Genomic DNA, 13,672 nt, shown 5'->3' with positions numbered 1-13,672 from the left:
GATATCGGGTTGACTCAGCGGGCGACTCCAAAGTTTTGATCTTTACTGACTTATATTCGCCGCGGCCTCGCCACATCTTGCCTAAAAGTGATCACAGGAATCCCAATTGCAGCGTATATACATCACAATGAGCAAAATTGACACCCGTCTGAACGTTTCCCCGGTGCCTCCGGACGAGATCTTTGCCCTGAACGGGGCCTACGCAGTCGATCCCCACCCGCAGAAGGTTAGCTTGGGCGTGGGTGTCTACCGGACAGACGATGGAAAGCCATGGCCCCTTCCCGTCGTGCAAAAGGCCGAGAAGGAGCTGGTGGTAGACGACGACCTCTTCCGCCACGAATACACTGCGATCGAGGGCGATGTGCCTTTCCTAGGGATCGCACGGGATCTGATGTTCGGATTCGAGGGCAAGCAGGGCGAAGAAGAGGCCAAGGCACGCATTGGCTCCGTGCAGACCGTCGCCGGTACCGGTGCTAACCATCTCGGCGCCTTGTTCCTTGCCCACCACATGAAGCCTCCCACCGTGTGGCTGTCCAACCCATCTTGGGCCAACCACCAAACCATTTGGGAGCTCGCCGGCGTGCCCCGCAAGACATACCCGTACTACCATGCCGCGACCCGGTCCTTCGACTTCGAGGGCATGATGTCCTCCCTTGAGTCCGAGGCACAGGAGGGCGATGTTGTGCTGCTGCACGCCTGCGCGCACAACCCCACTGGCCTGGACCCCAACAAGGAGCAATGGGTTGCCATTGCTGACCTTTGCGAGCGCAAGAAGCTCTTCCCCTTCTTCGACTCGGCCTACCAAGGCTTCGCCTCGGGCTCTGTCGAGGAGGACGCTTGGGCTGTCCGTTACTTCTTCAATAACAAGCCGGACATGGAGATGTGTGTGGCACAGAGCTTCTCCAAGAACTTCGGTCTGTACGGCCAGCGCGTTGGTGCATTCCACTACTGCACCAACCGCGCCTCAACCAGCATACGCGATGTTGTTGTGAACAACCTATGCCACCTGATCCGCGGCGAGTTCTCCATGGGCCCGCGTGTTGGCTGCAGCATCGTCAAGAAGGTTCTTACCAGCGAAGAACTTACTGCCGACTGGCACCAGGACTTGCAGGTCATGAGTTCGCGTATCAAGGCCATGCGTAAGGCTCTATACAACGAGCTGGTCCGTCTGCAGACCCCCGGCACTTGGGAGCACATCATCCAGCAGGTAAGCCATCTGGATTTTACTATATGCGTAACATACTATATACTAATTCTTTATTAGAACGGCATGTTCTCCTACACCGGTCTTTCCCCCAAGCAAGTCTACGCCTTGAAGGACAAATACCATATTTACCTGCTCAAGTCAGGCCGAGCATCTATCAGCGGCCGTAAGAACCCCAAATCATGCATACTCATAAACACGAGCTGACATTGTGCACAGTGAGCCAAAAGAACGTCGCCTACGTCGCACAGGCGATTGACGATGTTATTCGCAACGAGAACTAAATTCGAAACGAGTCCGAACTGGATTTGTTTTGAACTTCATTTTGTTTAGGCTGCTTCGATATGCATTTTGGTCTCTCAAAAGTGGCAGGGCTTTTTTTTTTTGCCGACTACTACTGATTTTTTGCATCCGGCGGGCCCATCTGATTTACGACGTTTCATGATAGAATTCCAATTTAGAGGCCCATAGCCATACGTGCAGTTTTGGTGTTCTTATCTACAATATACTCATCTAGGCAGTCTCCAAACTTCTATCTAGGCAAACCGAATCAATCGAGTCAATGAGCAAGGCTGCATTAGAAAAATAAAATTGCGTACTGTACATATAACAGCAAACACGAAACATGAGAAAGAAAAATGAGAAATCAAAGTCGGAGCACGTTCGTAAGAATCCTATGGTTTGTCCGCTTAAGTGAAGAGACATGCCACTAACCACAACAAGGTAAAACTGTACTGGATAAAGTCGTAGACGCTGGTCGACAAGGGGGACAAAAGCAGGGTAGGGACGTCAAGAGATTGACCGCGAAGCAAGGACAGAGCAGGATAGATCATCAGAGAGCCATTCAGAGAGGCACTTCGTTGAAGTCACCCTCGCCCTCTTTGCCTTTGCCCTTTGCGCCTTCGAGATTTGCTGACTCGGAGTCATCCTCGGGCCTGTTCTGTGGAAGTGTTTGTTCTTTCTCTGTCTCTTCATGGCTCTCCTCTGCGGCAGCCGCTTCAGGCTCCTCACCCTTCGCCTCTGGAATAGGTGATGCTTCTACCTCCCCATTCTGAGTAGGCTCATTTGAATCTTCGGCTTCATCTTTGGGCGGGGGTGGAGGAGGCGGAAGGTCATTTTCTCCATCTTGTGATTCAACCTCTTGTGTCTGTGTCTGCGCCTCGGGTTGGCCACTCGTCTCACCCCCAGGGAATGGAGTCAGAGGAGGTTCTTCGGGCACCTGCTCTGGCGCAGGGCTTCGTTGGGGCTGAGCGCTGAGCCTTCCTTGGTTGGCACTGGTCGCAGTCGAAAGAGTAGAAGTGGTACGCTGGTGGGACGAGCCGTGGATCACGCCCAGTTGACGGGCCTTGGGGTCTGCATTGAGATAGTAGCCACGCACACCGGCAATGGTGCCCTCTGTCTCGCAAGCATCCACCCACTCCGGCACCACAACAGGGATGTTCATCTCCACAGCCTTCTCCCACTGCGCGCCCCGTCCTTCTGTGCAGACGAAGTGAGTGGTGTCGATACGGACCGAGTCGATCATCTTGCCTCCAATACGGTCTAATGCAGCACCGAGTGCCTCCTTCTGCTGCGGATCGAGGACACCCGTTGTGACAGTGATACCGGAGAGATCAGTCATTTTGTGTGTGCGACACGTCAGCTTCTCCGACTGGTAGGTGCCAGCGGTGGTCCGCAGGACCAGATGGAAAGAGTACTCGGAGTGAATGGCCAGACCACTGATTTTTGTGCTGCGTGTCTCCAGCGGGCGGGGTATGGAGCCGGCCTTGGAGCCATTGCGGTAGAGGGATAGCGATTTCAGGGATGCAGTGGCTAGGTCGATTGGGTCCCACTCGAGAACGAGTGAGGTCTGGGTTGCATTTCGCAGGCGCAGAATCGGTGGTGACGGGGCCTTGAGACCGTAGGTATTTAGGATTCGCTTCTGGAGGGATTGGAAAGCAGTTGCGCTCGCTGCTTCGGCGGCATGGTTGCGCGAAACAGTGATATCGACAATGCTGCCTGAGCTAATGTTGTTCGGGAGGAGGACTGAGGGGAATTCAATCTGCGCGGAAATTTGTCAGTAAGATTGGTCTGTTTGTTATTGATGTTTCGTAGAATTGCATGTTGTCGATGCCTGGGAGTAGGGAGTAGGCGACCAGGGGTTTGAGCTTACGAGTCGATTGTCTTGGGTGAGGAGCACTGCGACACCCGCGTCTACCTTGCCAACTGTCAAAGAAACCAGCATAGCGAGGATTGAAGAGGGGGAGGTTTAGGATAAATGGTGGTGGTTGTCAAGTGAGTCTTTAGCCTAGACCCCCGGGTCGTTGATTCCGCCAGATCGGCATTTAGCGAGATATGTACGGGGCCAAGATAACTCGCGTTTCTATATTTACTTCTGTACCTGGAAGTCAACAACGAACAATAATTTTCAAACTGGAGGGTATAATGAATGGAATGAATAAGAGTTGAGATAACTTGAATCTCAGATGCAAACTAATTTCCCCCAAACGCCATAATCGCGATGTTGCCCAGATGATGTACAGAATATAGTCCAACAGCCGACTGCTAGTATGATACAAGATGCTATGATAATATACATTGAATTACCCAGGGTCGCATGATGTCCCCGGGTTGCGCTTCACCTTTTCAGTGTCACTCATCGACAATAGGTCACTTCCGTGGTGATTCATGTTTCAAAAGCAAGGATATTAGATGATTTGCATCCTTCTGGACCGTCTCGAAGTCCTGTGCCACACACGGCGGTTGAATGTAGATGTCCATGGTTCCTGACAAATTTCTCTTCTGCAAAGAAGACTCAGAAACGAGCGGTTTCCCTAATTTATCCAATCCTTGCTGCTTCAGAGCCTGCTCGATAGCAATTCGCACCCGGCGCGCGCACCAGGAGCGAACCACCCGCTTGCTTTGCTGGAGTGATGACACCGAAACTCGCCACCATAATGTGTTTCTTTCACGATGTGCGCAGAGGTCGACAATCTTGGGCCGGATCGGATGGGTCGGGGAATTCACGTAGCGTGCGGCAACAGGAGGGGTGTGGCATTTGGGCCAATACCGAAGCACCAGACTGTTTGTAGATGTGCCAAACTTCGTCGCCATGATAAAGAAAAGGGCTATTGGCGGTTGTGAAGGTATGCTGGTTTGGACTGTGAAATATAAGGAGAGTCGTAACACATTGATATCATGTCGGATTGAACTCCACAAAATATTCAACAGAACCGAGCGTTTATGGACACTTCGGAGGGACAATTGGAGGTTCAGGATACAGCTTCAGAGATATATCTTCGAGGCAACAAGAAAAAGTTTCACGAATGTATTGTGAATGTACTCGGGAGGTGCCAAATCTTCGGAGATTGCGTGGATAAAGTAGTCTCTTGCTTGCTTGTCAGGATGGCCGCACGGAAAGCAAGACAGCTGTAATTGAAATGAACACTCAGACTCTTAGCAGATCTGATAGCCCCATGTATTGCAAGGCCTCAGGGAATTCCTCAAGAAATGCCCTTGCAAACTTCCAAGCTTGACATTGTTTCTTTCTCGCCACTCTTTTTCTGCCAATCGAAAACCAGGCGGTCAAATCTACCCCGAAATTAGGCACCAAGGCAGAAATTTACAGTAAGCGGGGGCGAAAGAGGTCACTGACGCCACTGGGCAGCCAGTGCCTGATTACATAAGAAAAAAGATTTGAATACCGTGCACAGAACCCCCACCTCCTTCTTTCTTCCACTCTCCCTTCCCTAATCAACCTCGATTAGGCCTCTTCAGATCTTCGTTGATCTACAGAAAAAAATCTACAACAGAGAGACTTGACCAGGTGAAGGTCAACCCAAACCACTATGCCCAAGAACAAGGGAAAGGTAAGCGCGCAAAATATCCAGCCCCTCCTGTTGATGATAATTTCCTCGCCACACCACCGTCTCCCACTCAAGGGTAGCCATTTACCCTCGAGGTGACTTCTTGGACTCGCGGAAGGGGTTTCTCTTTTAAGCCACCGATATTACTTTTTGGGACACATTCTAACAACCAAGTACAGGGTGGTAAGAACCGTCGTCGCGGCAAGAACGAGAACGACAATGAGAAGCGTGAACTCGTCTTCAAGGAGGAGGGCCAAGAGTACGCCCAGGTTGTGAAGATGCTGGGCAACGGTCGCCTAGAGGCACTCTGCTTCGACGGCGAGAAGCGTCTGGCCCACATTCGTGGCAAGCTCCGCAAGAAGGTCTGGATCAACCAGGGTGACATCATTCTCCTCTCGCTCCGTGACTACCAGGACGAGAAAGGTGATGTTATCATGAAGTACACTGCCGACGAGGCCCGTTCTCTTAAGGCCTACGGCGAGCTGCCTGAGCACGCCAAGATCAACGAGACCGATACCTACGGTGGTGAAGGCTTGGACGACAACGTCGAGTTCGACGAGGACCGCGAAAGCGAGGACGAGAAGGAGATCGATGTCGACGAGCTCTAAGCTCATCCCCTGCTCCCCCCAGAGTTCGATGCTCTGCCCTGCAAGAATACCCCGGATACATCCCCCCTCGGTATTCTCCATGTTCGCCAAATCCCTCTCCTCCTACTCGCCACCGTTGGCACAGTGCTGTCGCGCTCATATGCTCCGAAACTGCCTTTGACTACTTGCCACGCGAGGCACTTTCAACATCCGATTCCATCTGTATATTCGTTCGAACGGACCAAGAGCATCAATCACCACAGCCTACGACGCTGCTCCTCACCTCGGCTTGTATGATGATAGGGACACCCCTTCATTCTGGCGCTACTGCGACAACCTTTACGGGCTAGAAGCCATCGAACAGAGGACCCTTGGTGTTTGTCCATTGGCGATTTTGGATTTTCCAAGGTTGATCCACCCTCGATACCATTTTCGTCCTTTTTGCAAATATCTTGGGATCATGACAGAGACTAAAAATGATTGCTTCGCACACATCATGAACCTGTGTGCTTGTTTTCCTGCATTGCATTGCATGCGGTGTGTTCACTCTGCTCAGCCTCAACTTGCTTTTCTTTTCGTTCTTTTATGATAGAGTCATGAAATGGGCCACGAGAATTGAAAATACTATTTTTATACTTGCTTCTTTCCTTTCAAGACTGTAGGCTAATTTAAAGATGTATCAGACACATCATTATCGTAACTAAACAGCAGTCAATTTCAGCCCATGTAATAAAATATAAAGAAAGTACATGGTGCAAGTTGGTATAATGGGCCAAGATGCTCCATTACTATCTGCTACAAACCAGGCTAAGAGGGCAGGCTGGCCATGGCGTTGTCTAGGGCTTGCGGTAACCGTCGCTGCCACAGAAAACCAAAATCTACACTTAGTCGGCATCGCTCAATTCATATAAACATTTAGTCTCAAATTCTTTCACAGATCCGGCGTGAGCAACAAAGTTGTAGATGCTCTATCCCGTTTCCGCACAGTCAGATCAAGAATCCAAACTGCCCTTTCCCTTAGTTGATCCCTCTACACATTGCCCATTCCCAAACATAGCCTTTGCCGCAGCCTGCCAAACGGTCTCCCGCTCCAAATAATTATCCAGCGTATAGAAAAGACGACATTCAGCAGCCTCATAAACAAACTGAAGCGGTGTCTGGCCATCGTCCGGGTCATACTCGTTCCGCAGATTCAGGTTGCCACTCCACTGGAGCGACGCCGTCGTACTCGGGCTGGACTCATTGAATGCCTTCCACTCGGCAGATGTCAAGAGTGGCGATCCACTGTTAGCCGAGTCTCTAATGAGGCCATTCGCCTGTTCGATGTAGCCGTTGATATAGTTGATACCGAGTGACTGGCCGCCCTTGACACCGCCGACGCCCTGCATGGGTGCCTTTTGTGGACGGCCGCCGAAGGTGATTGTGCGGACACCCTGACGTTTCATTAGCTTCACGAAGAACGCGCAAGTTGAGACACAGTCGCCGTCTGTGATCTGTCATTGTAGTTTGTGTCAGCCAGTCTTCTCTTTTCTGTATTCTTTGTGTGGAAAATTATCACTTACAATAGCGACGTTATCCGCCGAGAAGAGTGATTTGCTTGGGTCCAACGGAACTGGCCCGTAACCGTTGATGGGGAAGTTCTTCGAGGAGGTGGAGGTGTAGTTGAAGTTGGCTAGTAGGCTAGAAGCAGAGCTCCCCAGAATCTCATGCGGCCCGTAGAGATCCTCCCACGAGCTGAAGTCGGTTTTCTGGTCAGGCCGAACCATCTGCCGATATGCAAAAACATTACTTGTATCTGTGCTGTTGTCGCGCGAGTATGCTTTTGTGAGGTACTTGGCTGCATCATGTGCTCGGAACCTCGTCGCCGTGTATGGGACAGCATTGGGGAAGAAGATACGGGACAGGTCGATGCCAATAGACATGTATCCACCGGGGTTGGATGAGAGGTCAATCAAGACATTCTTCTTCCCAGATTCTGTGCTGTTTTGCAAGAAGTCAACCGCAATCTTAGCGACCTCTGATGCGCTGGATGAGAACGTGGGCAGAAATATGATTGCCGTGTCCTCCAGTCCTGCTAATTTGGAGTAATATCCAGCAATTGAATTAGCTGAGTTGCGCCAGGTAGTGGTGGGGAATCCTGCTATCTCGGAGGAGGCTTTTTCGGCGCCGGATGGGCTGCTCGAAGCTGTAGACAAGTCTCGAGGAAGACACTCTATCTCGTAGAGATTCGTGCCGTTTTTATAAGAAAAGAACTTTTCGCTCGGTGTGGCTGTTTTCTGAATAGTCTTTTCTGTGCCATTTCCAAACTTGAGGGACAGTTGAGCGCCATCAGTCCAGTCTCCAATGGAAGCCCAGATTCCATTCACACTAGTCGGAGTGTTGGTGACACTACGGGCTGGCGCCGGAAATACTCGGTTGTACCTGGGACAGTTAGGGTGGTCCAATACCAAAGTTGCAGACGGCTACCTACTGTGCATCGCGGTCCTGGAGATTCTGACCATTGGCATATGATTCAAGGTACGTAGCCACGTTGGTGCCATTGATGGATACTAAAGGCGAGACGGCGTCTGGGTCGACCTTCTGGAGTTTTGCATCATCTGACATGTTAGTTCGGCGTTTTGACAGAGGTATAGTGCTTAACATACCTAAAGCGTACACTTGGGGAAGTGCGAGCCCATCTGTTGAGATTGACACTAGAGGCATATCGATTTGATATGTGAAGATCGACTGCGAGCATAGTTGGAAAGCTAGGTGACCATCATGAGCAGTTTTGACAAGGCGGTTAATTTCCAAGTCCATCTCAAATTGGCTGGTATAGCTGTTGCTTTTGGCCTTGCCCATAATTGTATCGATTTCCCTCATGATATCCGTGGAGGGCATGGTATACCCCGATGGAGGATCTAGTAATACAAGTTAGCCAGGACACTCTCATTTAAATTGATAGCCCTTACCCTTTAAAATATCGATAGTCGACTGGAACTCGAGGATCTTGCGAACCTGAACCAGGAAATCAACGGCGCGGCCCGAGTCAAAGGGCATAGATAGCAGACATTGATGTGCCAGATCATGAGGCACAATGGGATTTGCTGTGATCGTTAGTGACCACCTAATTGATGATTTCGAGTTTATGACGTACTCTGATCTTGATTGGCGTCTTCCACCAACTTGCTAACCTGAGCACACGGCTCAACATCGGGCACACTACTGGTAGCACCGACAGCAGCCGCCAAAGCGACCGGAGTCAGCACAGTCTTTAGATGCATGGCGATAAGTTGAAGACGTCAGGAGTCTGCCATAATATTTTTGGCCTTAAAACCCATTACTATCTCCACTCTTTCTCAGGGGCCCTTGCTTCGGCTGTCGAATGGGGGTTGTTCTGTTTTTAGCTGATCTGCACGATCGTCGCCAAGACGGAAAGTTGTCTTATGGGGTAGACCAGGTTCAAATGTTCAAATTGATTGAGAGTCCAGAACTCGGAAGTCTCGGCTGCTTGCTACTTTTTATTTGCTTTTTCTAGTTGATTTGAGCAAAATATGGAGATGTGATAGGATATAGTTGTATTTGTTACACATTACCGCATTTGTGTTGATGTACACACACCTGAGCAGCCTTTTTGTGAACTTATTATTTGCATCGAACTTATGATTGAATTTGAAAAAAAAAAGCACGGGAGACTTCAGACCAGATTCCCCACTAGTCAAATACGCTTTTCTGGAAGAAAGCAACGATCTTACGTGCAGCTTCTTTACCAACCAGCGGATCCAGCTGCTCGACATCCATGTTGGCGATATCACTAATATTGTCCGTTTCGATGATCAGCCGCTCTAGAGCTTGGGGTGTAACACCTGGAACAGCTCGCAACATGTCTTGTGGAAGAAGATTGAAGGTACGGTGCTCAATCCCAGCGGCAGCCATGACGTCGGCAGAGCCAGACGAATTAGATATATCAATATCAAGGCCGAGCTGAACAGCACGGAGTGGGTCTGGCTCCTGGGCGTTCTTTTTAAGCTCTGCAAAAATCTCGGCTGTCTGGTAAGGGGATGAAGACCAGACGATCTTTAGGCGTGGGAAGGCGAGAGTAAGGAGCACAAGTAAATGCTGAGCGGACTTTGGATTAGACGGATTAGCAAGCGAGCTGCTGCTAGTGCTGGTTGCAGTGCCGGAAGATGAGAAACCATAGTCTGTCATAAACGTGGGCCCTGTTGGAACGGAGGCAAACGCATCAAAAGTAAAAGATTTGTTTTGATCGAACTCGATCAATAGTAACGGGGTCTTGTAATACTGCATCATGGTCTCGGCCTGGTTGTAGAGGCGGCCGTTCTTGAGCGAGCTTATGAGATCACGGATCGATTTCCTTTCGACACAAATGTCTGGAGTGAGAATGTAGTCACCCACGGTGAGCTGGCAGGGAATCACAATCATGTTGTTTCCATGTAACAGAGATGGTAGAGCACTGCGGAATTCCCGCACATCAACTACAACCCGAGGAGGGGATGCTGTAGCTGCCAGTCGCCCTCCTCCAGCAATACGGGTGTTAACTGTCCGGAGGAATTGCTCCTGGGGGTCTTCAGCCTTTTTGTCATGCGTCAAGGTGACTGCCATGTTCTGAAAATCACGTTAGCTAGTACTTTGAGGTGTGTAGCTGGGTAGCTTACCCCCTTCTCTTTGATCAGCTTTGTGAATGAGTCTTTTTCTCGTCGGACAGCACTCAGATACCGCTGTTCCTCGACAGAGCCACCATAATACATGAAATAAACCTTCACGTTTCGCCCCGAATGGGAACTGCGATATACCTCAACCCTTCGAATGAATGCGGGATCAGGTTCGTACATGATAATGTATCGCGGACGTGCTTCCTCAAGTATATGCTCATCCATGTCACCGTCGTAAGGGTGTATCAGGACTAGATCGTTCATATCATACAATTCGTAGAAATCTTCCATATCCTCCAGTTCGTCGACAATAACTTCCTCTTTCTGCATTTCTTCCACCTCGGTAGGTTGAATCTCGTCTAGCAAGCTGACGACCTGACCGGGCAATTCGACTTCGGTTTGGACACTGCTATTTGGCACACGGCCTGCAGCTGAGGTGACCGCGCCGCCGCCACGTACTCGACGACGTTTGTTTGGGGGAGGCCGTCCTTGATGCACACTCTGGGCCGCTGATGACTCGGATGATTTTCCAGATCTTTCGTCCTGTACTGACTGAGACAAATTTTTGTTGACATTTGTGAGAGACCTTTTCCAATTGAGATAGTCTCGCAGCCGACGCCGCATCATAAGCTCCGCGGAAGGCTTGTCCTCACTAGGATCATCATCTTCTTTGGATCCGGGCCCTTGAGAAATTTTGGAGTGCATAGTGCCGATATACTCGCGAAGCTGGCGGCATATTCGTTGATCACTACACATAATCAATATGGTGCTATTTGATTGATCCATTCTCGCAGGATGGAGGTAAGCATCATATTCGATTTCGGCAAGGACATCTGATAGGACACTCCACTTTGGCAGTTCCTCTAGAGCCGGGTTCAACTCAGAAGAAAAGGTCGTTGAAGATGAAAGGCGGGTTAGTTCATTGTTCAATTTGCCTTCGTAGACTCGTGATTTGGCCGTCTGGAAAAGAACATGGGCAGCATCGAGGAAAAGCCACGGAGAATAATTATGTCTGTTGGAGCCGGGAGGCGGAGCATGCGCAGACACGATAGTATCGAGGTACTTGACAAAAGATACCGCGTCGTAGCTTAGTAAAGCACTGCAGAGCTGTCAGTATAAAAAAAAGGAAAGACATGTGGGAGACACACTGAAGGACTTCTCGTAGGTTTGTCAAATCACTGACAATTTGTCTTGTCCTAAAGCTCACACGATGCCAGATTGGGTCTAGTTGACGTCTGATAATAATATCAAAATTTCTGTGCAAAGCACTGTCCAACGTCCACTCTTCCATATCCAGCCCAGTGTTGCTTTTCCTGAGCTCAGTGATGCTGATCTCTACGCATTCCAGAACAGCATTCTGAATTTCCCTCATTTTGTCGCTCATAGGAACCTCCAACTCGATCACTTCTGCCTTGCGATTTCCTTCTAGGGACTCAGCAACAGAAACATGGAATCTAGGCCAGAGTGATGCCTTGCGTAGGAAAAGGTTGCGCAGCATATTAGCCAACGGGGCAAAGCCCATGGTAAATGGTTCCGGGGAGTCCGAGAATGCTTTTAAGAAGCCACGCTTGTTCGATTGCCGGTAGACTCGGACAATGAAAGCTTCGAGGGAAGTCGCCAAAACCTTATCAGCATGCAAAATGACCATCCCAGTGACCTTCTCGGGATCAAGAAGCTCTAGAAAGATCAGCGAGTGTCTTGAGCCATTATACTAAAACATACATACTCGATAACAAGTCCACAACCAATATTCTGGATGTCACACTCAGGATACCTCCTTCGCCGTATATTCTCTCTCTGGGAATTTGTCAATACGCCGTAATCGACATGGCGGAGATGAGAAACCCACCGCATCGGTACCGTAGCTTTCTCGGTATTGATAACTTTCAACCCCCTAGCAAGAGGAGACTTGCTGGTAGCATAATGTTCCGCCAATGCTGGGTTCAGAATCCATCAGCTTCTAGCACGCGTCCGACCTGGGATGTACACCAATCCACATACCCTCTCCGATCCATTCATTCTCGCGTTCATCTGCACCCACCACCAGGACCAGATTGTTTCCCGCCGCGTCGTAAAAATGGAGGAGATTTGTTATTAGGTGCAGAAGCCCCAGGCCCCGTGCAAGGATGACTAGCTCATCTTCGGCGCGTAGTTCGGTGAAGAGCTCCTGCTGGTATTGCTTAATGGGGGTTAGCGGTAAGCCTACTCCGAGATGGTGGAACACCTACCAGTGGTAGAGACAGCTTCACCGGCACATTAGACCGTTCTGGAGGCATTGGGAGCACTTCCTAACGCGTTGATGAGTGAGGGGTCCAGTCAATGAGATGTCGCGTGATCACGTGTGCTATGATGCATGACGTAATGTGTCGATTAAGCCAGCCTCCAGAGATCCTTTGGTTGGGAGTAGACGCAGCCTCTGAAGAAAAGAAGCTGAATTCCAAGGACACTTGTTCTATTTTGTCTGCTTTGGTCTTCGGTTTGTAATTATTAGGCAGCTAGGTACTTTCTGTATTGTATGTATACATACTAGACCTAGTTTGGTTTATGACCCGCTGTAGACACACTAGACTTGGGGGCAATTGCCTGGAATGGCGGAAACTGCTATTAAACGAAATATAGATAGACAAAAAATTGTTGATCAATGACCTCTCAGTTGGATGACTCGTTCAGTTCCTTCGCGCGTGCTTCGAGCTCCTCTTTCGAAGCCTTGGGAGGCATATCTACAAAGTGTCAGTCGTGGGCCTGTGCAGGTCTGGTAGTCAACTTACTGTCTGGAATCTGAGGTCCTTTCGACAAGAAATCTGCTGCAGTCGCTTTCTGGGGCTGTTGCCCTGGCTTATCCTCGGCCTTATTGCCTCCATTTTGGGGCGCAGATGGGAAGTCCGACGACTCGGGGATGACCGGCATTTTGGAGATATGAAGAGCTTCTTGTTGAGTTGTCACTAGCCAATAATAGCTCTTATTTGCTGGTAGATAGATGAAATAAACTTGGTGATTTCTTTGATGGTGAGTTGAAGAAATAGGTCTTGGAGGTTGGTTGGATGTCTGATTTATAGATCCTAAGCGGGATGACGTCGGTGGTCGGATTGCAACAAATACCTAGGTAGCATGATAGAAGTTAGAAGTTGCCTAAACATGTTTACTTGTCTACAAGAACCTTGGTAACAAGAAATAAATGGCTTCCAAGGTTGTATCTATAATTTAATGGTTATTTCTAGTAGGTGCATCGGGGAGCAAGGAGCACAACTTGGGGGTATGTCTCAGAGTAGGCATGATTTGATTAAAATGCTACATAGTCATGATTTTAATATAAAGATTTGAAAACATGAGGAAGGAAACTGCTTTTGATCTAGAAAATACCTAGGTAAATACTAGCATTCTACC

The 13,672-nt window shown here is 49.4% G+C and overlaps 7 protein-coding genes across 7 annotated transcripts; 2 read left to right on the top strand and 5 right to left on the bottom strand.

Annotated features, from left to right (window-relative positions):
- Positions 1-127: 127 nt before the first annotated feature.
- Positions 128-1,488, top strand: N7487_008057 (putative aspartate transaminase; the record flags this gene model as incomplete). Its single annotated transcript, XM_056875787.1, has 3 exons — positions 128-1,207; positions 1,265-1,370; positions 1,424-1,488. 3 exons carry the CDS (start codon positions 128-130, stop codon positions 1,486-1,488), a joined length of 1,251 nt encoding a protein of 416 aa, XP_056727975.1.
- Positions 1,489-2,048: 560 nt separating this feature from the next.
- N7487_008056 (putative chitin biosynthesis protein (Chs5)) lies at positions 2,049-3,428 on the bottom strand (the record flags this gene model as incomplete). The annotated part of the gene is made up of 2 exons (XM_056875786.1): positions 2,049-3,245; positions 3,357-3,428. The coding sequence occupies 2 exons, from the start codon at positions 3,426-3,428 to the stop codon at positions 2,049-2,051; spliced, it is 1,269 nt and encodes a 422-aa protein (XP_056727974.1).
- A 425-nt stretch (positions 3,429-3,853) lies between these two features.
- On the bottom strand, positions 3,854-4,297 carry N7487_008055 (uncharacterized protein; the record flags this gene model as incomplete). Its single annotated transcript, XM_056875785.1, has 1 exon — positions 3,854-4,297. The coding sequence occupies one exon, from the start codon at positions 4,295-4,297 to the stop codon at positions 3,854-3,856; it is 444 nt and encodes a 147-aa protein (XP_056727973.1).
- Positions 4,298-5,031: 734 nt separating this feature from the next.
- N7487_008054 (translation initiation complex factor eIF1A) lies at positions 5,032-5,657 on the top strand (the record flags this gene model as incomplete). Its single annotated transcript, XM_056875784.1, has 2 exons — positions 5,032-5,052; positions 5,229-5,657. The coding sequence occupies 2 exons, from the start codon at positions 5,032-5,034 to the stop codon at positions 5,655-5,657; spliced, it is 450 nt and encodes a 149-aa protein (XP_056727972.1).
- A 971-nt stretch (positions 5,658-6,628) lies between these two features.
- Positions 6,629-8,899, bottom strand: N7487_008053 (uncharacterized protein; the record flags this gene model as incomplete). The annotated part of the gene is made up of 6 exons (XM_056875783.1): positions 6,629-7,129; positions 7,199-8,057; positions 8,107-8,233; positions 8,282-8,536; positions 8,588-8,722; positions 8,773-8,899. The coding sequence occupies 6 exons, from the start codon at positions 8,897-8,899 to the stop codon at positions 6,629-6,631; spliced, it is 2,004 nt and encodes a 667-aa protein (XP_056727971.1).
- Positions 8,900-9,329: 430 nt separating this feature from the next.
- Positions 9,330-12,564, bottom strand: N7487_008052 (ssDNA endodeoxyribonuclease RAD1; the record flags this gene model as incomplete). The annotated part of the gene is made up of 7 exons (XM_056875782.1): positions 9,330-10,241; positions 10,292-11,387; positions 11,437-11,965; positions 12,015-12,085; positions 12,138-12,225; positions 12,290-12,467; positions 12,517-12,564. The coding sequence occupies 7 exons, from the start codon at positions 12,562-12,564 to the stop codon at positions 9,330-9,332; spliced, it is 2,922 nt and encodes a 973-aa protein (XP_056727970.1).
- Positions 12,565-12,937: 373 nt separating this feature from the next.
- Positions 12,938-13,195, bottom strand: N7487_008051 (uncharacterized protein; the record flags this gene model as incomplete). Its single annotated transcript, XM_056875781.1, has 2 exons — positions 12,938-13,008; positions 13,057-13,195. The coding sequence occupies 2 exons, from the start codon at positions 13,193-13,195 to the stop codon at positions 12,938-12,940; spliced, it is 210 nt and encodes a 69-aa protein (XP_056727969.1).
- Between the last annotated feature and the right edge of the window lie 477 nt (positions 13,196-13,672).

Source organism: Penicillium crustosum, assembly GCF_028827405.1.
Source record: "Penicillium crustosum strain IBT 35664 chromosome Unknown utg000003l_segment0_segment0, whole genome shotgun sequence".
Lineage (NCBI taxonomy): Eukaryota > Fungi > Ascomycota > Eurotiomycetes > Eurotiales > Aspergillaceae > Penicillium > Penicillium crustosum.
Note: the sequence above shows the minus strand (reverse complement) of the source record. Positions and strands in the feature narration are given on the sequence as shown.